Raw genomic sequence first — 27,597 nt, 5'->3', positions numbered from 1 at the left:
TTATTTTAAATGAAAGTTAATGATGCCCAAAAGTTTCTTTAAAAAAGGTTTCAGAAACATAAAGGTAGCATAAAAGTAATCCATATGCTGCTAAATATATGCCATTACTATTAAAGTCAATGGGCCCAAAGGTTTTTCTTTTACATTGCACTTCAGTGTGGTCCAAAGCTCTAATATTTAGTGTGGTAGTACACTTTTGGTAGAGCGTTGATTATTTTTATGCTATCTTTTTTTAATTGTTAGAGCTTAAACGTTTTGGACCCTATTTACTTCCATTGAATGGACAAGAATCTGCTTATACTCAACAGGTTTGAAACAACACAAGGGTGATTTAATGGTCAAGCTATCTTATTTGGCTAAACTATTTCTCAGGCTTTTCTGCTATTTCCAGGTGAGCAGCAGTTGAAACGTTTTCTTAGTTTAGTTGAAAACAACCAGTTTTGAATGCGGAAAAACATTTGAAACATTCAAAAGATTTAAGGGACGAAGAAACGTAAATCAAAAAAGTGTAATTTATTCTTATTTCATTCCAAACCTGGAAATCAACAGGGTCCAAAAGTTTATTTTTAAAAAATGAAAGTTAATGATGTCCAAAAGTTTCTCTAAAAAAGGTTTCAGAAGCATAAAGGTAGCATAAAAGTAATCCATATGCTGCTAAATATATGCCATTACTATTAAAGTCAATGGGCCCAAAAGTTCTTCTTTTACATTGCACTTCAGTGGGGTCCAAAGCTCTAATATTTAGTATGGTAGTACACTTTTGGTAATGCATGGATTACTTTTATGCTATCTTTTTCTAATAGTCAGAGCTTTAAAGTTTTGGACCCTATTTACTTCCATTGAATGGACAAAATCTACAAATGCTTAACAGGTTTGAAACAACACAGGGGTGATTTAATGTTTTTTTGGTCAAACTATCTCAGGCTTTTTTTGCAATTTCCAGGTGAGCAGCAGTTGTCACGTTTCTTAGTTTAGTTGAAAACAATCAGTTTTGAATGCGGAAAAACATTTGAAACATTTAAAAGATTTAAGGAACAAAGAAACGTAAATCAAAAAAAGCAGAATTATTTCATTCCAAACCTGAAAACTGACGGGGTCCAAAAGTGTCTTTTTATACTAAAAATCAACAGGGTCCAAAAGTTTATTTGAAAAATGGAAGTCAATGATATCCAAAAGTTTCTTTTAAAAAAAGGCAATAGGATTCAAAACTTTTAAATGCCAGAAAGGTAGCATAAAAGTAGTTCATATGTTGGAAAAGGTATGCTAGCATTTTGGACTCCGATGACTTTTATTGTACGGAAAAAATATGGTTTGTGTTTGGTCAAAACATCTCATTAAATTCAGGTTTTACTGAAGCATCCTGAAGAGCAACAAGTGCAGATGAAACAACAGTTGTCCCATTCCTTTAGTTTCGTTGTTGAAGACAACATGGATTAGACGTCATGAGGAAATGCTGATGACATTCTTTGATTGAAAAGATAGCCAACACGAAAACTTAAAGTATTTACCATTTCATTCCAAACCAGTATGAATTTCTGAATGTTAATAGAGTGCAAACACTTATATTTATAATAAAAGTCAATGGGGTCCAAAAGTTTCTTTTATAATTAAATTCAATGGGGTCCACAATGTGTTCTAAAATTTTCATGGCATAAAAATTACATAAAGGTAGCATAAAAGTAATCCCTATGCTGCCAAATATATGCTATCCTTATGTAAATGAACCTTTAGCATTTTGGAGCCCATTGACTTTTATTATACACACAAAAGCAGCTTTTTAAAAATATATTTTGTGTACCTCAGAATGAAGTCAAACGAGTTTGGAGTAATATGAGAGTGATTAAATGATGACCAAAGTTGCTGAAATCTCCTGAAGAGTGAACATATTTCTTTTCCATGTGAACGACGGTCGTCACTTTTTCTTAGATCTGGAATGTTTTTCCTTCATTGTTGTGTCGAGCAGATGGAGGAGGATGGACACAAGAGGCTACCGATCCCACCAAAGTCTGGGACGGATGGTGAGAAAGGTAAAGAGAAGTCGAACTGAAGCTTCGGTGAAGCAACACACTCTGAGCAGGAAGGTGCAGGATCTTCAGCAAAAGACCCCAGTTGAAGCTTCTGAAACCCTGCTCCCAGGAGCCCTGAGTCTGGCTGGGATGAAGGGACGGAGTGGTTTCGGGAGATTTGAGAGAAGTAAAGCTGGGTGGATAGGGAGGCCACGTCTGGCATCTGGAGCACTGGAGGAAGAGTAAACTGGCTGAACAACTGCTCCCCCTGTGGGCCAGAGCAACAACCTGCACACAGGTCAATCTCCCCAATGTTTCGCTCACAAGCTGAAAAAACAAGAAATGGGCATATTAAGAAAATATGCTCCATATTTGTGGAAAAATCAGAGAGTAAATAGATATATGATGAGCTTCTGTTGTAAAAAAGAACAAAGACTGCACTGGGATTAGTCTTTTAATCTTTGAATCACTGATTATGTTTACATGGACATCAGTAATCGGATTATTTGCCTTCATCTAATTAAGACAATAATAAGATTAAGATGTTTACATGAGTTGCTTATTGAATGCTCCTTTCATGACCACGTGTTACATGTTATAGCATTTATATTGATTAATGTCAATGCTTGACCATGCTATCCACATTTCGGGTGTTGCATTTTTAGTTTGTCGACTTGAACTACAGTTTGACACTTTCACTTTCATTCAGGAACATTTCATGCATGCCCCCCGTGACAAACAAGATATTGGATGCGAGTATGAACTGCTAAAGGAGGCATTTCTGTTTGGAGTTTGGATGGAGTTTGGGTTTCCTCCGGGTGCTCCGGTTTCCCCCACAGTCCAAAGACATGCATAGATTGTATAGATTGTATAGATTATGCTGTTGCAAAATGTGGCTAAAATCTTACACGACGGTAATAGTTTGATTGCGGTGTTTACATGTCTGTACTGCACTTCAATAACAGACTAAAATCAGCATACTCCACACATGTCCTAACTTCATTTCTGTTTAGTTTATGACCTTAATCAGATTAAATTAATCAAAAATTGCTGTTTACCTGGTCAACTCTTAATCAGAATATTGTCTTAATCATATTAAAATTATTGGCGTCCATGTAAACGTACTCAGTGATGCCAGTAACTAGTAATAACATTAACATGCTAGGGTCCTAATTATTTGTAATTACTCTTTTCACTGTCACAATTTTATTAAGGGTTTGATATGAGTGTGATATGATGACAGCGAATTAAAGCACAAAATTATAACAAGAAGAAAATGGTTGGAAACTAACTGAAATAAAATGACTAAATCCAAAAATCAACTAAAAATGTATCTAAATGCAAAACTAAGAAACTGACAAAGCACTCGACAAAATTACTCAAATGAAAATTGTATTATCTTGCCTCGGCAACCAGCTGAGATTAAATGAGAATGAGAAATAAGAATCTGAAATATTTTATGGCAAAAAATAAAGGTGATTTAGTATTCAAAAATGTTTTAAATTGGTTATGTTTTGAAATAAATTAGCCTTACACTTCATATTTTCAGATTTTTCATAGTATATGTATTAATTCTGGTACTTTTACCATAAACCGACATATCAACCATTTAGTAGAGGTTGATATTTTAGAAATTATGGGATGTGTTAAATACACTGAGTGTGTTAACCAACCACATTAGGAGTTAATAAATGCAATTCAAACATTTTTTTTCTTAGTGGGGCAGTTAAAGAGTTAATATTACTAATTCTAAAGCATAAAAAGTAATAACAGTACACAAAAGTAATAATAAAGTAATAAAATGAAAGTTTTAGTATGAAATGTATACCTCTACTAAAGTTCTAAAAATAATCTTAAACCAAATCAAAATACTATAAAAACTATATTAGAAAAACTTGTAAGATGACACTATATTATATGTACAGTTGAAATCCGAATTATTAAACCCCCATTAAATTTATTATTATTTTTTTTTTATTTCCCAAATGATGTTTGAAAGAAATTTTTACAGTATGTCTGATAATATTTTTTCTTCTGGAGAAAGTCTTATTTGGAATATTTCAGATAGAATAAAAGCAGTTTTAAATTTTTCAAAAACCATTTTGAGGTCAAAAATATTCGCCCCTTTAAACTATTTGTTTTTCGATAGTCTACAGAACAAACCATTGATATTCAATAACTTGCCTAATTACCCTAACCTGCCTAGTTAACCTAATTAAGCTTTTAAAAGTCACTTTAAGCTGTATAAAAGTGTCTTGAAAAATATCTAGTAGAACATTATTTACTGTCATCATGGCAAAGATAAAATAAATCAGTCATTAGAGATGAGTTATTAAAACTATTATGTTTAAAAATGTGCTGAAAAAATCTCTCTGTTAAACAGAAATTGGGGAAAAAAATAAACAGGGTACCTAATAACTCAGGGGGGCTAATAATTCAGCTGTATATGTGTAATTGTATCTAACAATGCAACGTTTTTTTAGGATACAAAGTTATGGAGACCCAGGAAAAACAAAAAATAATAAAATGGAAAAAAAAAACGTTTTGTACATTTAAAATACAATAAATATTCTACGGAATAATCCTCAGAAAATGCATGTTTATGTTAGAATTTAGTATGAATTTAGAATAATTTTATTTTCCCCATATTCGCTTAATTTTCATACATAAAATATAACTAACACCACGTTTAAGTTTAAAACTAAAGTTAAATATTTTATTTAACAAAAAAAAACGAGTGTAATATTTATTTAATTATAAGAAATCATTTAAGATAGTGCCATGAAAATAGACTGAAGTGATCCCCCAATTCCAGAGAGACTCTACATTACTGCTTTTACCTGTGTGTCTGTCAGTTATAGGCTGTCAGTGAGCAGCAAGCTCAGGGCTTTAACAGGAAGCGTGGTGTGCGTTTCCGGCGTGGACGACCCTGAAACTGAGCTGCGCAATTCAGGCTCTCCTCTGGATCAAACCACCAAATGAAAGGCAATGGAACATAAAGAACACAAAGACAATGGGAAAATGCTGGCAGATGGAAAACTACAATGACACAAATTCTAACCTTCCAGATCAAAATCAAGACAAAGAAATGCATTTATGTAGGACATAAATGAGTGTAAATGAGGAAGCTGCTTGAAACTTGTCTGCAATGAACTGTTAAGCATATGGAAAAGTGTAATATCAAAGGATTAAAAGAGTACCTTGTTTATTCAGCTCCATGACTGCAGGTGGCGATGGAGTTTGGAGTTGAATGGAAGACCTAGTTGGCAAACTCTGTGTGGCAACTTCCATATCACCAGTATATCCGTCTGGCTCAGTATCTTCTCTATGAGAGAGATATATACAAATATGTATATACAGTTGAAGTCAGAATTATTAGCCCTCCTGTTTATTTTTTCATCCAATTTCTCTTTAATGGAGAAAAGATTTTTTCAACACATTTATAAACATAATGGTTTTATTTTACTTATCTCTAATAACTAATTTATTTTATCTTTGCCATGATGGCCGTACATAATATTCTACAAGATATTTTTCCAGACACTAGTATTCAGCTTAAAGTGACATTTAAAGGCTTAACTAGGTTAATTGGGCCCCATTTACACTGCCAGTTAAATGTGAGCCAATTCCGATTTTTGCTCATATGTGACACAGATCAGATCTGTAAACAGTGTAAACATAATAAAACCCATGCATCCGGATATTTAGGGATCGGTTTTAGGCCTCCTTCATATGTGGAAATAAATTAGATATAATGCGACTATCATGTAAACAGGCAGATCGGATTTATTGAGGCATTCCATTTTGTAGGTCATTAAACTTTTGACAGTGCCCGTTTCTCAATATGCGTTCTTCAGGGATCTTGCGTCCTTGTGTTCTCATGTAACGTCATTATCAACAGCCAAAGTTCAGTTCCAAAACTCAAGAACGGAGGATCCCGGATGTGTTTCTGATATCAAGGACGCATCGATGCAGATTTGAGAGCAAGACTCGCTCGAGAAGTCCCAGAAATCATTGCGATCGAAAAAAGGAGGTGGGAAGCGCAGCATTTAATATAGATTTATTAGCAAAGTTCAAGAGATACAACTTACTTGTTTCAGGAGTTTACCTAAATGAAACGGTGAAAGTAAACATTAATATAAAAATCTTAAAAGAGGCATAAACACATTAAGGGTGTTTATAAGCTAAAGTTCATATTAAAATCTGTTTTATTTTTATTGTGCAACGTATATTTGTAAAGTCTTTATGCATAGTAGGGGAGAGTGGTGTAAATTTGCTCCCCTGTTACCGAGCTAAAATTATATATCGGTAAAATTGACACATTTCTCATGAATTCAGAATGTTTTCTAGCAGTGGAATTTATCAGACTGTATTTAGGATAAAGGAAAGAGAAAATATGATTGTTTTCAAAAAAGTTGTCTTGTGTCTCACTTTACCATAGCTACGTGGTAAACTGAGACAGACCAGAAAAATCAAAGGTAAAGTGAACCAGCCGAGAGTAAACTGATCCACTTATTTTTTCCACATTAAAACTACCATAACAACGCATGTTGTAAGAGTCTGAATCCTGACAGCTAGCTTGACAACCACACATTTCAGAACTAATGTCTGACAAGTCAATTATGGATTGGGGATTGGTCAATTAAGCACATATGTTTTTCTAAACACTTGAAAGTAACTCTGAACAAAAGCAAATACAACAATTTACTTCAAACTATTTCAATTTACATTCTAATGACAGATAGAACCACTTAAAACACAAGCTGGGGGTCAGAACGCAGGACCCTTAGAGCCAGCTATAGTATAATGTATGGGGGTCAGAGAAAAGGACAATCAGAACCAGATAGAACAGCCTGGGACTCAGAACACAGGACTAGACCCACCTGGATTAGAACATCAGCCTACTGTCATACTCTACAACTCCTACTCTTTTGTGTTTCCTTGAATTCTTGTTAAAAATTGAGCATGAACCTAATTTCACCCACATGTTCCTGAATTAACATCTTTGTTGATCCTTGAACAACATTCCAATCAGCCAATCAGAATTAAAAGATCCGTTTACCGTTTATGTTCAGTTTAGGCTTATGGTTAGGTTTATGCACTTCTACTTGATTGTTATCTAACTATCATTCCCCTCTGATTTTGGGAGTAATTTACAGTTATGGATGGGTTTAGGGGTAGGGAATATGTATGGATTACATTTTCCATCAAAAATGATGTTCCAGGATAAACAAAGATGTTAATGTAGGATCAGCTCATATTTGGCAAAATCATGACGTGCGTATTTCGTCATCCTCAACTTTCTTAACCAAGCCAGTGTAATAAACGCTTATGTTTTTTGTTGCAAAGTTAACTATGACAAAGTCACCCCACAGACAGTATCAACAGAGACAGGGACATCACTTTTCTATGATTTCCTTTTGGGTTGCTTTCTTTTTTTTGTTTTTTCCTTTTATTTGCTATTCTTTTGCTTTGCCCTGCTAGTTTTTTGTCTTTCTTTATAGGCCTTTTTAATTGTCACACCAGTTCATTTTGGTTGTGTTCTGGGACAACATTTGAGAGTGGTAGCATTTCATGAGGAGATATACATCCAGGTTGGCTGGAAACACATGGCACATCCATGTAGACTATGCACAATGAAAGGATTAGCATCAGTGAGTAAACTATCTGCAGGTGGATCATCCAAATCTTCTGTAGTGGCAGGCTGGAGCTCAGGATTTGTCCAGTCTGACACCACGAACAGTGCAAATGCTTTATTAAGGAAAATTTCTTGGTTATACGGAAAAATTCCAGTGCACCTAAATCCAGAAGTGATGTTGCATGGTGTCACTGTTGATATGAAGGCCTCATTCACAAGTCCTACAGTCTGGTAGACTAAATTTTTACTTCTGCCTTATGTCTCACTTTACCCCAGAGCATTTGTCTCACTTTACCCCACTGCCACATTTTAGAAAAAAATTATATTTTTTAGCAATTCAGGCTAATCTTCAGCTAGCAGCATCACATGGTTTTATATGTTGATCAGATTCGAACTGAAACATCAGAAAATATGCAAAAGGTTACCATAAAAGGCGCAAATTCTACACGGTTTTGCTATCTTTGAAGGCTCCATAAGCGATTCAAATGAAGTGGTCTATTGTTGCACAAGTGTGTGAGCATTTTAGTGACTTTTCCACATGCAACATTATGTATTGTAGATAGACCGTTAATGCTGATAATACCATTTACCTACAGTAAACTACAGTAGCACCACCAGCATTTTGGAGCCATAGTATCACGATACTACCATAGTATCGGTAAACCGTGCAACCCTAACTGCAAGTGCATTAAATCTAAAAATATATATAATTTTTTAAAACTTGAATATTTAATAATATAACTTATTGTAATATACGTATCGTATTAAGCAGTAGTTTATGGACCTATTTCCTCTTAGTAAAGAAATAATGGATTTATAGGTGTGCATTTTAACTCCTTATGCGCTCCAAACTTCGCTGAGACATGTTGAATTCTTCTTCCATGATTTGCAATGTTTCCAATTTGCTCTATTAGTGATTTTTCTTGCCATTTTTTTATGTTCTATCTATTTTGTTCTGTTAATCTGCTTCTAACCATGACATGTCCACACTAAATTGTTATAAGTGACATGTTTAGGGAATTATATGCAATATCTTTAAATTATTCTCTGAGGTAAGGCAAGATCTCCGCTTAAGTATCATACTTAGACTGAAAATGTGCTTATTGCATTATAAAACATCCGAATTTGCACTCTGTATCGGCCAAGCACCATGACAAGGAATCAGTACTCTGTATTGGCTGCAAAAATCCTGATTGGAGCATCCCTAGTTCAGTGCCTTTTCAGAATATCAAGGCAAAACTAAATATCAAATTTCTTCTTTCCTCAACAATTTGTGCTACTCTTTTAATAACAGCTCCCTAAAGATAAAAATAAAAACATCTAACAGAGTCAATCTTATAGGGGAGTCTATTACGTGCACATTATTATAATGTTATGGGCTGCAATTAAAGGTCCAATAGGTGGTTGTCTTCAGAAACTATATTTGTTATGCTCATTGAAACATCCTCGTCTCTTCACATTGTGATGGCAATCATTAAATTAGGAGGTCTAAATGTATTTATATGTATTTTAATATTTTGTGAAAGGTGTAGGATCCAAAATGTTGTCCATTCAGAATGTTTGGTCCAAACATTACAATCAGCTGTCCTACTAGGCATGTCACAATATTTAATATATCAACTTATCGCACAACACATGGACAAGACCTCAATCATTTTTAGAGATGCAATATATATTGCATTTTAGCTGATTGTGCAACATCTCTATCTCTATTGTATCACTATAGTATTGACTATAAATTACTACAATATATTTACTGAGAATAGATCTGTTACCAGATATCACAGCCTCTGTTACGTTTTACCTTTTTTGTTAACATTTATTTAGGATATACGTTTTCACATTCTAATTCCAAAGCCTAATTATTTAATCGTTAAAATGTCTATAATTCAATTAAATATTCTTAAGAATAAAATATTATCTGTTCATTGGAAGAGCACTGTGATGCTGTTATATTGTCATTCTGGCATTGTATAATGAGTAGCAATAAATGGTCTTAAAATGACAATAATATCGCTTATCGCAATATATTTTGGAGCAATATATCGTACAACAAAAATAGATATCGTGACAGGCCTTTGTCCTACCTGCCTTTCAAAATATATAACTGCATAACGTTACCTCAGAAGGATTACATTATTGGAGCATTTACACCAAAGTTCAGACAGAGAATGGCAGGAAAACATCAACAACCTACCTTCTTGGTTGAGTTTGGTATTGTAATTACTAACTGTACTAAAATCATTTACATACATGAAATCTATTTGTAAAATTAGGCTGAAACTCTGATATGTTGCTGGAATGACTGAATTGCTGAAATGTTCTTTCACATTCATCTCATTCTATAGCTAGCTTTAAACAGGATGAACGATCAGTCGTTTGATCTAAGGTTCCTTTACAATGATCTGTCTTTCAGCCCTCACTGATGGAATTTCCTGATAAAATTGGCAGAATTTGAAAGATGTCAAACTTTGTTTCTTACTGAAAGTGAGAATTTTTATTCACACATCAAATGAAACTGAATAATTATTGACACTGGCATATATAAAAACCTATATCAGCTTGGTTAAATGGTAAAGTTATATAAACTACAATATACACTACCTGACAAAAGTCTTGTCGCTGATCCAAGTTTTAGGAACAACAAATAATAGCTTGACTTCTAGTTGATTATTTGGTATCAAAAGTGACTTATATAATAGGCAAAGGCCTCTTCATTACGCTTATTTTAGTCTCACTTTGCTTAGACAAAAGTCTTGTCACTTAACAAAAATAATGTACAATATTGAATATAAAGTCATGGTGCAGTGGAAAAGGAATTAATATTGTGTATGACTCTCATGAGCTTGGAGGACTGCATCCATACATCTCTGCAATGACTCAAATAACTTATTATTACAGTCATCTGAATGCCATAAAAAGCATTCTTGCAGGACTCCCAGAGTTCATCACAATTCTTTGGATTCATCTTCAATGCCTCCTCCTTCATCTTACCCCAATGTTCATGTCTGGTGACTGGGCTGGACAATCCTGGAGCACCTTAACCTTCTTTGCTTTCATAAACTTTAATGTGGAGGTTGAAGTATGAGGTGGAGCGCTATCCTGCTGAAGAATCTGCCATCTCCTGTGGTTTGTAATGTAATTTGCAGCACAAATGTCTTTATACCTCAGGCTGTTGATGTTGCCATCTACTCTCTCACACGCCACCATACTGAATGTAACCCCAAACCATGATTTTTCCTTCACCAAACTTGACTTATTTCTCTGAGAATCTTGGGTCCATGCAGGTTCCATTAGGTCTTCTGCAGTATTTGTGATGACTGAGATGCAGTTCAACAGATAATTCATCTGAAAAACCAACCTTCTGCCACTTTTCGAAATGATCAAGTTATAATTTGTTGCTATTACAAGTGGGATCTATGACAAGACTTTTGTCAGGTAGTGTACTGTATAATCAGTCATATATTTGTTAAAAACAAATGAGATTTTCTTTCCTTTACTTCCTTTACTTTAAAATAAGAGCTTTATATATGAAGCATCACAGGGCTCTATTCGTAGACCATTCTAATTTAATATTTCAGTTTTTATATTAGTTAAATACTAAAATTATAATCTGCACCCTGTCAAAGATACACACAAATTATTTTGTCATTTGATTTAGAGAATGGTATGTGGAATAGATTTGGAATATGTCATTGTTTACATTTTTTGAAAACTACATATTTTAGAAAATGTAATCAATTAAATTTTATATGAGAATGTATTAATAATAGTAAATGTTACGTCACTTAATTATTACTTTTAAATCTTTGAGACCTTACTTAAAAAGACAAAAAACAAGCCATTAAAAAACAAACAAAAAACTCACATATTCCCAGATGGCAAATTGCACTTTTTTCGACCCAGCTTGGTGGCCTGCTGTGTGAAATACTCATGCCGCTCTGATTTCTTCCACATGTAGTAGTACTCAACACACTCACCCACCGAGCGTGTGCGGACCTGAGTGAGGGCGAATAAGGGAGACAAGCACATTAAAAGGCACATCTTCACAAAATCAAGTCAAACAACTTAACGTCTACTCGGAAATAATGTGTGTATTGAGACAGTTTGTTCATGATTGGTACCTTATTGGCCTGTATGAGGTTGAAGTTCTTCCCATGGGCACGGAAACCATGCTCAAAGTAACGACGCTCCTCCTCACTCCAGCCACAAAGCTCTTCTGGAATATTTTCACAATGAAATTAAGCAGATATACATACCCATGGTTTCTGCAGGTTTCATCAAGTCAAATTTAAGACTTTTTAAGACCCTTTTAAGACCATTATGAATGAGATTTTAGACTTATACGGGGCTGAACACTAAAGATTTTTGGTAATGGCCCAGTTGGATCAATGGAATTGGAAAAAAACTAATGAAGTTATTTCTTAACCACATATTTTAATGTGCTGAAAGCATTTTTATCATGATGAAAACTACACGAATATTCAAAAAAATATATTTGTTTGCTTTTGGTCCAAATGAATTGAGTATAACTCCTATTCCACCTAATGCATTTCTGTTATAAAACCTTAAGTTTCATTATAAATATTATGTCCACTCACACTTTCTTCTGACAAAGTGAGAAAATTACAGAGGTCTTACCATTGAATACCTTAACATTAAAGCGATATCGTCTTAGCGCCTCTTCTGCATTGAAGTTGCATTTCACTAGTTCATAAAGAGCCTGCAAAAGAGATGAAAAACTAAGTGTAATCACTGAAAGACCAAAACATGAATCACTAAAGATGATAAAAGATTACAAAGAGGAACAAAAAATAAGCACACAGGTAAAAAAGTCACATTTTTGAATGTAAATACATATTCACGAGAAAATCTCTAAGAAAATATATTCATTTTTGCATCCACTCCTTTGTTTTGCACACACACACAAACGCACACACACCAAATGGCCTATTGGTTAAGAAAGTCTTAGTTAAGAAAGGCATATTAATTTCGCAAAGACATAGAATGGCCTACCAACAATTTTATGGTGTACCACTGGGCTCTATTCTAGGACTTTATAACTTAATAATATCCAATATCAAATATTAGAATTATTATATTTACAGAAATTAACATCTTCAAACACATACAGTGCTAAACATAAATGAGTACACCCCAATTTGAAAATGAATATTTTTATCCATTTCTCAGTGAATATGTGTATTCTCAGCAATGTGTTTTGGTGCATTTGAACAAAACAGATTTATTAAAGCGATGTATTTATTAAAACAACATTTTAATCACCGAACATCTTTAGAAATAGAAAGATTATACAATTAATTTAAATTACAAACAATAAAATTTCATTGAATACATTGTACACACTTTTGTTTCTCTTGAATTTTGCTCTTTTTGTATTTTTTATTTAACATTTTTCCCTAACATGGAAATTTGGGTGTACTAATTTTGGACAGTTCTCATAAGTTATTTTGTTAGATTAGCTCCAGAATTGGCTTCAGTACTGACTAATCTAATGTGTAATGTTAAATGGGAGATTTGTGAGGGGTTTATATGTTGAGCACTGCATAAAATGGCCTTTCATATAAATGAATTAACATAAAAAACTGTCTAGCAAGAAATTGTTATTAACAAAATTTAATAACTTTATGAAAAACTCTAAAATTACCTTAAACAATCAAAATTTAAGTGTTAAAATGAATACAAAATTAAGTAAATACAAAAAAACGCATCACCCTCCAATTCCTGATTCATGACTGCACGTAAAGACAAGTGCTACAAGTGTGATTGAACCCAACCTGCTCATTGTCTTTGACTTTATCTCCAGTGGTCAAAGTGTTTGTAGGTCCATTGTCGCTCCCATTTCTCTGGGCATCAAGCAAAAACTTCTCTACGGCCAGACTGGACATCACGTCTGGGGTCCACACTAACTGGTCCTCATTTTCATAACCTGGGGATAACAGGAACAAAACAGGTATGGGTCCCAGGGCACTCAGCAGGTCGGTTATGCAAAACAGGTCATTGGAGCCAATCCAAAGGACATCAGTCAAGAGAAGACACTTACCTCTTTCATAAAAACTTTGTGTACACAGAGAAGGAATTACAGCCTGATACTGGGGCCCCACCATGATATCCTGATAACAAAACATGGCACAAAATCATTTCTGTAATGTTTTATTTTCTTCATCCATTTAAGCTGACATATTTTATAAATAAAAATTATTCATTCTATTTACATTTACAGGGCACCTATTTTACCACTTTTTCAAGCTTTAAGAGAAGTCTTTTGTGTCTCCAGATTGTGTCTGTAATGTTTCAGCTCAAAACACCCATCAGATTATTTATTCTACCTTTCAGAATTTTCTGCTCTGAACATATTATAGCTGTTTTTGTTGCCTCTGCCTTTAATGCTAGTTCTCCCCACCCACCATTCCCATGTGCCTGTCAGTGTGCCTCAATCTCCTCCTCGGCTGCATCAGATAAACAGCACAATGACCGACATGAAGGAAGCAGATCCCACGTAACGTTTGTGAGAAATACTACAGTAAGAACTTTTCCAATGATTATTTGATGTATTTGTTGTGGAGTTAATTCAAGCCATTTAACAATGTTGTTACAAAGTTCACGCACATTAGACTTGGGCGGTAATATGGTATACCACGGGATCTGAAAATAGCAACGGTGTCAGTTTCAATACCATTACACCGTCATAAAAAAACAATGCACTTATATAGGAGACAAGTATTAAGTATTAGATATTATTTAATTAATGCCTGAAAATGCGTTTGCGGAACTGCCATCACGGGACAGTGTGAAGGAGAGAGAGAGAGGTGAGGTAAGATGGCGAGTCGCATACCAAGTGACCTGGTCTTGAAATAGAACACAACGTTTTGACCGAACGAGAAGGGAGACGTGGTAAATACGAACTAGAGGTCTGTATTCCCACTGCTACCACAGGACCCGACCAGATTTCTTGCGGTGCGGGAATACATTTCCGAATAAAGCGCGGGAGTGGTCGGTAACTCTGGTGTAATTTGAACGGGAGCTGGCGGGCTAACAATATCGCTCCCGAGCAAGAGAGCACGCGCGCATCCGCGTGGATGCTGTTTATGTGTATGTGTGTGTATGTATGTGAATGAGTGAGAGCGTAATGCTGTGTGTCGCTTGTTTGGTGCTGTCTATGTGTGTGTGTGTGTGTGTGTGTGTGTGTGTGCGAATGAGAGAGAGCGTAATGCTGTGCGTCGCTGGCGTGGTGCGGTCTATGTGTGTGTGTGTGTGTGTGTATGTGTGTGAATTAGAGAGAGCGTAATGCTGTGCGTCGCTGGCGTGGTGCGGTCTATGTGTGTGTGTGTGTGTATGTGTGTGAATTAGAGAGAGCGTCCTGCGCAGATCTCTAATACGAACAAGACAAAATGGTGACCACGAACCTAAGGTCGCATATACGGTATTCAATTTCTGAATGGTTTAGGCACAAGCCAACAGTTGGCTTGTCTGAGCCTTCCATGATAATTTTTTTATTATGCACGGTAATCCCAGATATCGAGGTAAAATAGGGAGGAGGTTTGACAGTATCAAAATTTGGAGACAACCCAAGCCTACACATACACACAGACTCACACACAGCATGCCTGTTTAACTTTGCATTGTTTTTGCATGGTAAATGTGACAGGATACACGTTAATATCCACTGCTGTATGGATATCCGTTATGTTAATGTACAAATAAACCTGATTTAACATAAACAATCCGGGATTGAATCGTCTTCTTTCATAACTGTACTGACATGCGGCTCTGGTGATGAAGACGGTAAATCGCTGTAATTCATTACAAACATGCTCTGTTTTAAAAATATGATTAAACACGTTACTACGGAGACATGTTAATACTCGTCTGTCACTCAATTCGGTGGGCGGGGAATCCGCACTCCTACATCACGTTGCGCTCGGCCTCAGAAAGGGAGAGATTTGGATCCGATTTTAATGTGAAGAAATTTTAAAAAACAGACTTCTTGTGTTTATATCACTCCAATATGACTGGGGACACACTATACCTACACACAGTTCTGTCCAAACAGCTTACAAAAGATAAAGGTGCCCTTGAATGTTTGTGGTCAGTAAAATTTTAAATGTTTTTGAAGCAAAGATTGCATTTATTCAAAAAAATATAATTTGGGGAAAGTAATATTATGGAGGTTCATAACAGCTGAAAACTACTGCTTACTGCTTATTCTGTGATGGCTAAGCCTATCTTTTAAGCAGTCATTTCTCAAGTCTTCAGAGTCACAGGATCCTTCAAAATCTTTCGTATATCGTTACTTGGTGCTTTACAAAAGTACTTTAATCAAATTAATGTGCCCTTGCTGAATAAAATATAACAATTATTAAAAAACTCAAGATGAAGCTTTCAACATAAAACGTATAAGAACATGCTGGATAAGAAAACCTGGTATTTATTTAGAATCGCTTTTAAATATGGGGTCCCACTGGGCTCTAATCTTGGACCAGTCAAATTTATATATGACCTTTTTTAAACTGCTAAGCCAAGATTGTTACTATTGTTTAAGCTACTAAAACTGTTAACCTTTTTTGATAACTAAAATAATATTTAAGCATAGATGAAATGTTTTACTTTGCGGCCATCACTGGAGGGGATGGAGGTGCTTTCTGAGTCATCTTCGGAACAGCTAACTGAAGTGTCTTTGTCATCACCTGGACAGATTTAAAGAAAGTAAACAGAATTACACTTCAAAGTATGTGCTACGTGGAGAAATTATCTTGTACATTTATACAATTAGAGGCATTATAGTGTGATGTCCTACCTATTAGTTGACATTGTAAGAGGTCAGATGCATGGGCCTTGATGGTGAGTGTGAGGTCATCAGCAGAAGAATGGTTGTCCACATCCTCCCCTCCAGAGAGCAGGTCTTTCCCTATCTGAACCTACAAAAATATAGAATTTCTTAAAGCCAGATTTCAGGCTTCAACAGGATCAACCTAGTGATGCAAAATCCTTAACTTTAAATTTTTTTACTTTAAGTTAGCTCAAAAGCAGTTTTTATGCATATTTTGTGAGGTAGATATACAGTTGAAGTAAGAATTATTCGCCCCCCTGAATTATTAGCCCCTCTGTCTATTTTTGTCCTCAATTTCTGCTTAACAGAGCGCATATTTTTTTCAACACATTTCTAAACATAATAGTTTTAATAACTCATTTCTTTTATCTTTGCCATGATGACAGTAAATAATATTTTACTAGATATTTTTCAAGACACTTCTATACAGCTTAAAGTGACATTTAAAGGCTTAACTAGGTTGATTAGGTTAACTAGGAAGGGTTAGGGTAATTAGGAAAGTCATAGTTTAACAGTGGTTTGTTCTGTAGGCTATCAAAAATATAAAGCTTAAAGGGGCTAATAATTTTGACCTTAAAATGGTTTTTAAAAATTACAAACTACTTTTATTCAAGCTGAAATAAAACAAATAAGACTTTCTCCAGAAGAAAAAATATTATCAGACATACTGTGAAAATTTCCTTGCCCTGTTAAACATAATTTGGGAAATATTTAAAAAGGAAAAAAAAAAAAAAAAATCAAAGGGGGGCTAATAATTATGACTTCAACTGTACTCTCAATCTCAATTTAAAAAAATCTTAAATATAATTTTAAAAGAGCACTGATCAAAGTTAGAGGCCTCTAATAAAGCCTCTAGTGAATGTTTATATCCCAATTTCCTTCTGAATCATGCAGTTGTTGCCTTCATCACCCAATCAGTTAGCAATTTTCATGGAGGGTAATGTACTTCATCACACAGCAAAATGGGTAAAGAAGCTCACTGAGCAGGAAAACGTTAAAAATAATGAAATGGCCAGTTCAAGAGTCCTGACCTGAACCCAATTGAAAAATCACAAAAAAATGACTAGATTATCCTGTGAAAGGCTATTGATGTCCTGTGTGATACTATTGATGTCCTGTAACCACAGATGTGCTGAAGTCATTCAAAGAAATGACCTGTACACGTTGTATTCATTTTTGACTTCTGTAACTTTTAGAAATTGTAGATGAAATCTTTCCTTGTGTTACAATCACTGCTGTTCTGTTAATGGGTTTTCTGTTCTTTTAGCATAGTATAATCACAACTAAAATTCCTTCAGATTTTGAAAGGTAAAGGAAATAAAAGGAAAAAATATTTTCGGGAAATAAAACGGTTCATAAACTTTTCTCTCTATATGTACAGGGGTTGAACAATGAAAGTGAAATACTGGCCAATTTAGTGTTGAAGGTTTTATGGCTAAATTTCTTCATTGATTGGATATTCCACCAATAAGAGCAAAGCGTGGTGAAGGCTTAATTAGCAGAGTAATAGCACAGTTTTGGTTAAAATATTGCAATATATCAGAGTTCAAAAGAAGACAAACTGTTGGTGCACGTTTTGCTGGCGCATCTGTGACCAAGACAGCAAGTCTTTGTAATGTATCAACAGCCACGGTATAGGGTACTGTATATGCAGAGCTAGTGTTTCTTCCCATACTAATAAACTTCCGGTGAACGGTTAATGTGACTTTTTTCCATTTTATACGATTCCTTTTACAGCATCGATGTTGTAATGTTATTAAAGCATAATCAGTTAAATAGACTTTGCCATTCATTTAGTTGCTCAAGCGTAAAATGAGATGAAAAGCCATTTACATGCATGCACCTGTCAAAATTAGCAGGCTAGCACAGAAGCTCCTATGAATATACCAGCAGCAAAAATCTTGAGCTGAGGAGAATGTGAAACATGTATTTTTTCTCTGATGAGTCCACCTACACTGTTTTTTTCCACATTCAAGTGGAAAAGTGGATCAGTGATGGTTTGGGCAGCAATATCAAGGTGTTCCCAAGGCCCAATTCTTGTGCTACACTGCCAAGGACTACCAAACCATTCTGGAGCACCCAATTGTTCAAACATTGTATCCTGAAGGCGGTGACGTGTATCAGAATGATAATGCAACAATACACACAGTAAGACTGGTGACAGAGTGGGTTGATGAACATAAAAGTAAAGTTGAACATCTTATATGACCTGCACAGTCACCAGATCTAAATATTATTGAGCCACTTTGGAGTGCTCTATAGGAGAGGGAAAGGTTTTCCTCCACCAGCATTACGTAGTGACCTGGCCACTATTCTGCAGGAAGAGTGGCTCAAAATCCCTCTGGCCACAGTAGAAGACTGTATCTGTCATTCCCAAGACGAACTGATGCTGTATTGGCCACAAAAAAGGTCCTACACCACACTAATGAATTATTGTGGTCTAAAACCAGGTGTTTCATTTTTATTGTCCAACTCCTGTATATATATGTTTGAAAAATGCAAATAAGCAGCATTTTATAAGTGGTTATTGTAGAAGAATGTTGACCTTGTCCAGTGTGATTTCAGGCAGACTGGCTGCCAGCTCATTCGGCTCCTGTTGTTGCAGGACAGGATCAGGCATTTTGTACCCATAAAGTGCCAGCAGTTGCTCAAGAGACATCTCACCACCCTGTGGAAAAAAACACACATTTTTTCCCAATCAAATATCTAATCAAAATGATCAATGCATTGCAAGACGCTGTACCACTCACTGCCTGGGACTTGGTTGCCATCTTCACCGCCTGCCTCCGCAGAGCCACCAGGCTCGTGTCCTCCCCTAGGAACGTGGTTGCCCGGGGAAGGGCCTCCAGTGGCCCCACATAGCCCTGGTGGAAAATGTCTACACGACTGTGCCGTTGGTCTTTGGAGCCCATTCGCACTGCTAATGCACAATGAAAATAATTAGTAAGTAGGGCTGGACGATTAATCGAAAAGTACATTCGATACGAAATCGACATTCAGAGCCTATAATCGATCAACATTTTTCAAGTAAACTTTTTTCAATTACTTTCCCTACCATGTTGAGTCACGTGACCTCGCTCTGTTAAGGTTGAATTATACTTATTATATTAGGATTTATACTTATTATATTATTCTGATATTATACTTCTACCAAGCGCACACGTATGGTCCGGTGCAGCCTTCGCATACCCGTGCACCTCTCAAAAAAATGCACTTACTCAGCACAATGGAGCATATCGCAAGCTTTGTGATTGGTCGGTTTGGTAGTGGTGATGACAGTGGGCGGCGCAGAGAGAAACGTTTTAGTTAATGTTTGTTTTAATTTCAGTTGTTCACCATTGATGTTCAATAAATAATCATAGATAGTAGATAGTCTGTGTTTAATTCAATTATTTTAAAATCAAGTAACGCACCCTACATTCGAAAATCTCTCACTTGTAATATGTGAGCATATTTACTGTACAAAACATGTCAGTGAACTATGAGGGAAAAACATAAAATAATAATTAAGGAAAATAATCGTTCATTAATCGTAATCGAGTTAAAATGTTCAATTAAATGAGTTTTTAGGCCAAATCACCCAGCCCTGTTAGTAAGTACAACTTTAATTTAAATTAATTCAGTTAGAAATCAACAATTATCAACAATCAAACAACAAAGAAATAACTCAGCTTCAAATTGTTACACAAAATTTCATTGGTAAATACTGGTGGAATTTGCAGGTAATTGGAAAAATGACCTTTCAAATCCAAACTATATCTTAAGATCATGTGAAACAATAAATATTTGTGGGTCAGCCACTAGTTACAACATCACAATTTCACCTCATGTAATAAAATTGTCAAGAATCCAAACAACCAGCTTTTGAACATTTGAAAAGAAGCAGTTACATAGTTAAAGTGATGACAGATTATTTAAAAGATAACTATAGAACCAACTAAAAATACCATAGTAAAAATTATTGTTAAATTAAATTTTTATAGAGGCTTTGATTAATTTGGGAACTATTTAACATGATGCATATAGTGAATTAGGATCAAAAGTGTGTTATAAAACCAAAATACATCGCACACACACACTACATTTCTTATTGGCTGAAAGTTCTGCATTAAAATCATTTAACGCACAGTTTTGATCAAGGTTATAAATACAATACCCGCAAACATTAGTAGCAACCATATTTGACCATGAGCAATATGCTCAAAAATATTTGCTAAAGACAGAATCAGTGGACATTTTTTGCTATTTCTGCGCAGAATTTTGTAAAAATCTGCCTATTTATGCGGAATGATTTTGGGTGTAACACAACTAAAAACTTAGTATATGTCATAAAATAACACCTTTTTAACTTTTATATAATGTTTCTAATGCAAATCCAATTAGATCCAGTTAATTGGTGAACAAAGAATGTCTCTTATATAATATCTGTACTAAAAGACAGAAAATATTATCTCACAAACTACATAAATCATATGAACATTTTCATATTTGTCAATTATATTACTGAAATTTATTTTAAAACGGAATAAATATAAATTTACACACACAAAAGAAAATAAAAAAGATTCAATGATGGGCAAAAAAATCTGCAGATTTCTGTGTGCACAGATTCCGTGTGAGCCTAGCCATTAGATATGCCCATGTCATACATAAAACACACAATCTCTTTCTTTATCTCTGTCTGCTTGCGTCTGGTTCAAAGTGGTCAGATCTAGCATCATTTTTACACGTCAAATATAGCACTTCAAAAGGGTAATACTAGTTTTAACTTGTCTAATACTTGGCAAAAGAGCATGGTATAAGTTGGATAATCAATGTATTTAAAAAAAGTGATAATGCACATTCAGCTGGTTGTTCTCACAGAATAAAACCCAACAGGCTTACCAGCAGCCCACACAAAGTGAGGGGCTCTTGTATAAGTCTAAAGGTCTTTATTGTGTTAGAACAAGATGAATCATAGTACACAGATGAGCCGGTGTTATTAGCCTTATTATAATCGGTTGTTATCGGCAACAGCAAACCTTGGAATTTTCTGGTTGACCAATCACAATTCAGTAATCCAGAGAGGTGTAATTTAAAATTTGAAATTAACTTCACGGAGTCTTATGTAAGGAATAATTGTAGGTGGTAAAGTTGCGTCCCTTGAGTTCAATTAATTTTGAAAAAATTGATTATTCTTACAATATCAAAATCAACTGTTTAGGTAGACCCTTCTCATATCTGGCACCTAAACTCTGCAAACTCTAGCACAGTTTGAGACCGACACACTCTGTCAGTTCAAAACTAGACTAAAAACACATCTCTTTGCATAAGCAACTTTGAAATCCAAGTCCTCCAAAGGATTGTTATTCTGCATTAATCAGGAAAACTGGAGTTGAGAAAACCTCCCAACAAGACTCTGCAATGTGAATGGCATCTACACTCATGTTACTCTGTTTCTTCTTATCACAAGGTTCACATAATCTTGGATCCGGCCTGTATCCAGAGCAGATGTTGTGGTCACTGACGACACAAGAGCACAAGACTAATTCCTGCAAAGACCCCAGTGAGAGAATCTCTGTGTTAAACACCCGCCCTATGACATACTTGGCCCTGCACTTTCTCATCGTTCTCAAGCCCTCCAACATCCAGACTGCAGCTCTGCCTATGGCGTTTGGCCAGAGGAGAACTGGTCACCCCAACTGAGCTTGGTTTTTCCAAGGTTTGTTCTTCACTTCCGGCAATTAGTGGTTTTGGTTCCTTGACACTGGCACCTCTGGCTTGCTTGTTTGGGGTTGGTGGAGCTGCTCTTCAGTGGATCGGCCTTCAACAATGACATTTTTACTGAACTGTTTCATGTTGAATTGTTGAATGCCTATTCATTTGTAGGTTGCTTTGGACAAAAGCATCTGTTAAACAACTAAATTTAAATGTAACTGAACTAAGCTAAACTGAACTTCAACAGTGACATTTAATTTAACTAGAAATACACCAGTATTCTGCCACTACTCTCCTGCCTGCCTGATTTGCTGTAATGTTTCATAATCTAAAATATTGCAATGGACTTTTATTTTTGACTAGGTTAATCTGCTTTGGCATGATCTACATTGTAAAAAATAGATGTGTGAACCTACACTGGTCTCACGGTTCGGTTACGATTATCAATCCATCGATTCGGTTCAATTGGTACCGGGCCACGCGAGAAATACCTATTTATTTCCGTTTTATTTATTATCTGTCTGAACAATCTTGTGTTTTGAAAAAACATTTATTTTTTTAAAAATGACAGCATTCTCTCTCTTACATCTCAGCCATCTGAGCGCCTAAATTTAATCCACAAGCAGCAAAATGAGTAAGAAACAGACAACTTTGGAAACTTGCTGCTTTGCTAAGGGAAAAAGGCCCAATTAAGGACTCACGAAACTGCCAAGGAATGGATTCGCAACCCATTTGTCAACAAATCAGGTGAATTCGCCATGTCTGTGAAAGAAGATCAACTGCTGGAGATTGCAAATGACGGCGGCCTTTTAGGGGCCGTTCGCACATCGCGTCTTTTCTAGAGTTTGCTCAAGTTAGTGATTTCCAATGGAGGTTTGCGGCTTGCATGTGCCAGCGGCCTTTTAGACGCACCCAGTTACTGTAAGCGTACTGCAAGTCACGTGACAAGAACTGACCCATAAGCTTCAGCTTGTATGGGATATAACATTTCGGTCATGTATCAGGGTGACAGCAATGTTTGATCAACGGTTGATGGTGACCTAGCAACCATCGAACCACTGCCCAGCCATCTGACACCCCTCCCCCCCTGGTCCATGGTAAAATTGTCAAGCGTTGACTGGTCTGCTGTGATAAAAAGGTTGTGGACCGCTGCACTACATGAGCAAATCTGCAACCTCTGGATGCATGAAGTATTCAACATTCCACACTTCTATTTATCAGTCGAAAAAGAACATCATCCAGCTTTTTAAAGCAACACTATGCAACTTTCTCTCACATCTCCCCCTTGTGGTTGATAAGAACAAGTGCCTGTAACCAGTTTTATAAAACAATTGCTGCACTTCCCCGTGGGCAGCGCAACTCATGTGCATTTTTGAGACACAAGCAAAAGCTGACACCTTGTTTGGAAACCATGTCCATCAACCAGGTAAATGTTCCACAAATATCATCACACTGTTTACTCACTGTTTCCCAATAACTAAAGTAACAGTGACAAAAAGAATAGTAGTATGTTAGCCTAGTATTCTGCCATGCATATTTGCATGTATGTTTACTTCACAAGTTCAAAGCTACAGATATTTGACTAAATAAGGAAAATGCTTGCATAGCATGCTATCCGGGAGAAGGGTCTGAGCTCGGAAAGACACCCAAACTCGTGTTATTCCCTTTGTCAGGAGAAAGATAGGGGTCTGAGTGCAGTGTCAAGCCCAGCCTCAGAACACTCATCTGCTCCAATTTAAATAGAAATCGATTTAAATGTGTTAGAGGGATGCTGAAATTGAGAGATAACGGAGGAAAGACATGCTTGGTTATTTATAGGGGTTTGGCCTTATCTTGATTGGATAATAGAATGATTGTCAATGACAAAGTAGCCTTGTCAAAACATCTACCCATGCTCCACACAAAATTTGTTAATATAACATCACAAAAGGTGTGATTTGTATAATAGAAAAAAATCGTCAGCAAAATCATGCACGCATAATAGATTATACTTTGGACATTATTGTTTGTTTAGCACGCTGTAAAGTAACAGAAACTCAAAAATCTATTCACTAGTTTGAGATAACTCTAAGCGACAGATTTAACAATGCATTATATAAACATAACAACCGATATATAACTGAATTAACATTTCTATTAGAGCTGTATGATATTGGAAAAATCTAGCATTGCGATATTTCTTTATTTTGAGATATATATTACGATATGAATACAATTTCACCAGCTGGAATTTATAATGTTAGATCATTCTGCAATAGGAGTGTATCTCCATAAAATGTAATAAACAATCTATAACATTTCCCCGACCCATTTTCGTTGTGGTCTGCGCTATTTGCAGTGCATTTCTGTATTTGCATATGTTGTGAGTATTTTCATGCACGTGTTTAGTCAATGATTTTGAGTACTTCACTATTGTGTAGCTCAAAAACATTATTGCAATTACTATAAATTGCTAAAGTATTTTTGAGCTCAGCATTAGAATTGCCGTTATTGCATCTTAACATGAACTTCACGAGGAATCCTGCTTCAGAAATAATTCCTCTCCCTCATCTTACCATCAAGCAAATTTCTCATGTTAGCCTAATTGGTTGGCGTCCAGAGTGAAAGGTGGCAGTAACGCACCAAAAAGTTTGTTGTCGACCACCGTAAAACAAGTGGAAGAAGAAATCGTCACTCTCGCCATCATATGGATTTACTTTCATTAGCTAGACACCGGCCTCACAGCTCTGTGAATGTCGGTGCGGTCACTTACTGATCCACGATCAGTAAATGTAGCTTGAGTGGACACTACTGCGCTACTTGTTTAAAATAATAGCTTCGCTACTGAATAGCTATTTGATTTAGAAAGTAGCAACGCTACTGAGAAATGTAGTTAAGCTAGTAGCCAACACTGACTATTTGCATCTCCCTTAAATCTAATAAACAATCTATAAACGTTTTGGGGTCCCACGACACATGTTCGTTGTGCTATTTGCAGTGCATTTCTGTATTTGCATGTGTTGTGAGTATTTTCATGCATAACAATCTATAAATACAATAAGATCATTTCCCGAGTCTAACAGTAAGTACAGTAATTGAATGATAAAAATAAAATTGTTATTTAAAAATAAAAGTGGTGCAATTTCTATGCAAAAATTACTTTAAAACTATTATACAATTCCAGGCATCAAAAACACAAGCAGATGGTAAATTACAATACAAACTCGACATTGCAGATATCCTGCGATGTATCTATTGTGAATTATCACATTGCGATATCGATGCTGAATTATCACATTGCGATATCGATGCTGAATTATCACATTGCGATATCGATGCTGAATTGTGCAGCCCTAATTTCTATATATGTCCTTGGCTCCACTGGGTCACTCGCCCAAATTTACAAGCGTGATTTCAGGCAACAAGCGGAAGATCTGGTAGCCACTGCAGCAGACTTCATTTAGTTAAAATTAATTCTACTGATGTAATTTTAGAGACATTTTAATGCCGAAAACATTAGATAGTGCTGCTTTAAAGTGCACTTAATATTTTTAGGACTTTCTGTGTGAATGCACTACGTACACTATTTATACTACAAAATGGTGTAGAACAGTGCGTAAATCGATTTGGGACGCACCTATAGTTATATGGAACTGTAATGCAGTCAAGACCTGCCTGGAACTACTGCAGCAGTGCGGTTCCCTGAAAATAATTGCACAAAAGCATTCATCAGCACCATAATAATGATTAATATTACACTTCTCAGAGTTTGACTATACTTCACAAACTACTTTACATATTAAACATAGTACATAAACTATGTTCAAAACTGTGTTATAAAGTAGGGTTGTGCGATTAATCAAAATCGAATCGCAATTCGAAACGTTGCGATTAGTTAATCGCAAGAGGCTGAAATATAAATTATGTAAACAAAAATAACATCTGAGGTGAAGTGCTTCAAAATCAGTCTGCTATGCTTCAGAAAATTAAATATGCTAGACTTTCAGCGATGGTGTCGTGAGGCATTGCAGACATGGTATCGGTTGTCGTGAACTATGCCACATTACACGAGATACGATTGAATCTTGTGTCACGACGTACATTTGTCATTTACGACTCCCCACGACACTCTACGTCAAGGAAATCGTGCCGAAATCGTGTGATCTGACCGGGGCTTTATGATTGAATGAGCACACTTTCGTTCTGCCCAATCAGAATTGTGCAACTGAACTACAAGTTTACAAGTGGGATGATGATGCTTCAGAAGCATTAATAGACGAATTAATATCAAAGAAAAACAGCATTTGTAATACGGGAATACTTTGGTTTCAAAGTCACAAACACCGAACAAAGCAGGTATATTTTTAAGAGCTGTCGCAGAATTGTTGCCATGGCTTACAGATTATTGAGCTTGAATTAAATTAAAATCAGCTTAAAGTTTGAATGTAATCGTAAATCAAATTGCAATCACAATATCTGTCAAAAAAAACAACGACAATATTTTCCCCAAATCGCACAGCCCTAATATAAAGTATTACTTCAAAGAAAATACATAACATATAAGTAATAAGAACATTCTACTTTCATAGCACAGGCTCTTAAAGACATGCTTTAGTAAGCATAGTTTTCACCAAAATAGCAGGGGTAATGTATCAAACTTGATAATAAACTGAACTAATTTGTAATTTCACAACTACAAAACATCATCTAGACAATCTTGGTCTCAAATAACAAGCCTACCTTTAAAAATAAAAGTTCATTTCACCACTAAACTGTACAAAGCTGTCAATGTTTACCTCACAAACACTTCCAGACTTCGCCCACAACTCAAACTGTCTTGTATTATAGCATCAGAAATTCGTTTATGTTTTATTCTCTTAAGTTTATCCTCTTCACGACCGTTAAACGCATCTGTACGCGACTAACACTGAAGTTTGCAGCAGGTCGTCGCACAGGCGCTTTCCTGTAGTCAGTGCTGAACATTTGCACCGTGACTCTGAACCGGTGCGAGAAGGAAACAGTTTTAGGGAAGTCGAGGAGGCAAGTGACAGTATGTGAAGTTTTGAAACTTTTAGACCTGCCATCCGTCCCGCTCCGCGCGCACCTGGGACGGACTTCAGCACCAGCGCTCCCGTTGTTTCGTACAGAACTCGATCTGGCAAATTAAACGCTCGTGAACGCGTACAGACAGAGAGACAGATAGAGTGGCGAAACGCTGAGGAGTGCTCCCATTTTAACTTCCTCCTCGTTAATGACCGTGTATATTTCCCGCTTTTGAAGTCGGACGATCAAACGGCCGCGGTCTTAAGCTGTCCGTTAATGCGCGGCTGCCCGTTAAAGTGTACCGGGGCGGCTGAATGATTTAATCGTTGTGTTGTTCTTCCCCCGAGCCCCGCAGCTCACTTACCTCCGCCATTCCGATTCTG

At 36.0% G+C, this 27,597-nt stretch overlaps 1 protein-coding gene across 2 annotated transcripts; it reads right to left on the bottom strand.

The window, feature by feature from the left end:
- Window positions 1–44: 44 nt before the first annotated feature.
- Window positions 45–27,597, bottom strand: mier2 (mesoderm induction early response 1, family member 2). 2 transcript variants are annotated; one of them, XM_056448172.1, is made up of 13 exons: window positions 27,579–27,597; window positions 19,246–19,415; window positions 19,041–19,163; window positions 16,463–16,583; window positions 16,273–16,352; window positions 13,709–13,778; window positions 13,443–13,594; window positions 12,286–12,367; window positions 11,769–11,863; window positions 11,513–11,643; window positions 5,207–5,331; window positions 4,847–4,967; window positions 45–2,333 (listed from the first exon to the last, which is right to left on the bottom strand). In XM_056448172.1, exons 2-12 carry the CDS (start codon window positions 19,405–19,407, stop codon window positions 4,888–4,890), a joined length of 1,221 nt encoding a protein of 406 aa, XP_056304147.1. In that variant the 5' UTR covers window positions 19,408–19,415; window positions 27,579–27,597; the 3' UTR covers window positions 45–2,333; window positions 4,847–4,887. The 2 variants fall into 2 exon arrangements, with proteins under 2 accessions (XP_056304147.1, XP_056304148.1); XM_056448173.1 differs by having other exon boundaries at window positions 19,246–19,412; window positions 27,579–27,591.

The sequence above is a fragment of the Danio aesculapii genome, chromosome 22, assembly GCF_903798145.1.
Source record: "Danio aesculapii chromosome 22, fDanAes4.1, whole genome shotgun sequence".
NCBI classification, from domain to species: domain Eukaryota; kingdom Metazoa; phylum Chordata; class Actinopteri; order Cypriniformes; family Danionidae; genus Danio; species Danio aesculapii.
This window is presented reverse-complemented; position numbering and strand designations above follow the sequence as displayed.

Bases quoted from the DNA above. Each gene is read 5' to 3' on its own strand.
- mier2 (XM_056448172.1), bottom strand. From the start codon at position 19,407: ATGGGCTCCAAAGACCAACGGCACAGTCGTGTAGACATTTTCCACCAG. The intron at 11,864-12,285 runs GTAAGACCTCTG...AAAATATTCCAG, and splicing joins TAATGTTAAGGTATTCAATG to AAGAGCTTTGTGGCTGGAGT. The intron at 4,968-5,206 runs GTACTCTTTTAA...GGTTTGATCCAG, and splicing joins CATGGAGCTGAATAAACAAG to AGGAGAGCCTGAATTGCGCA.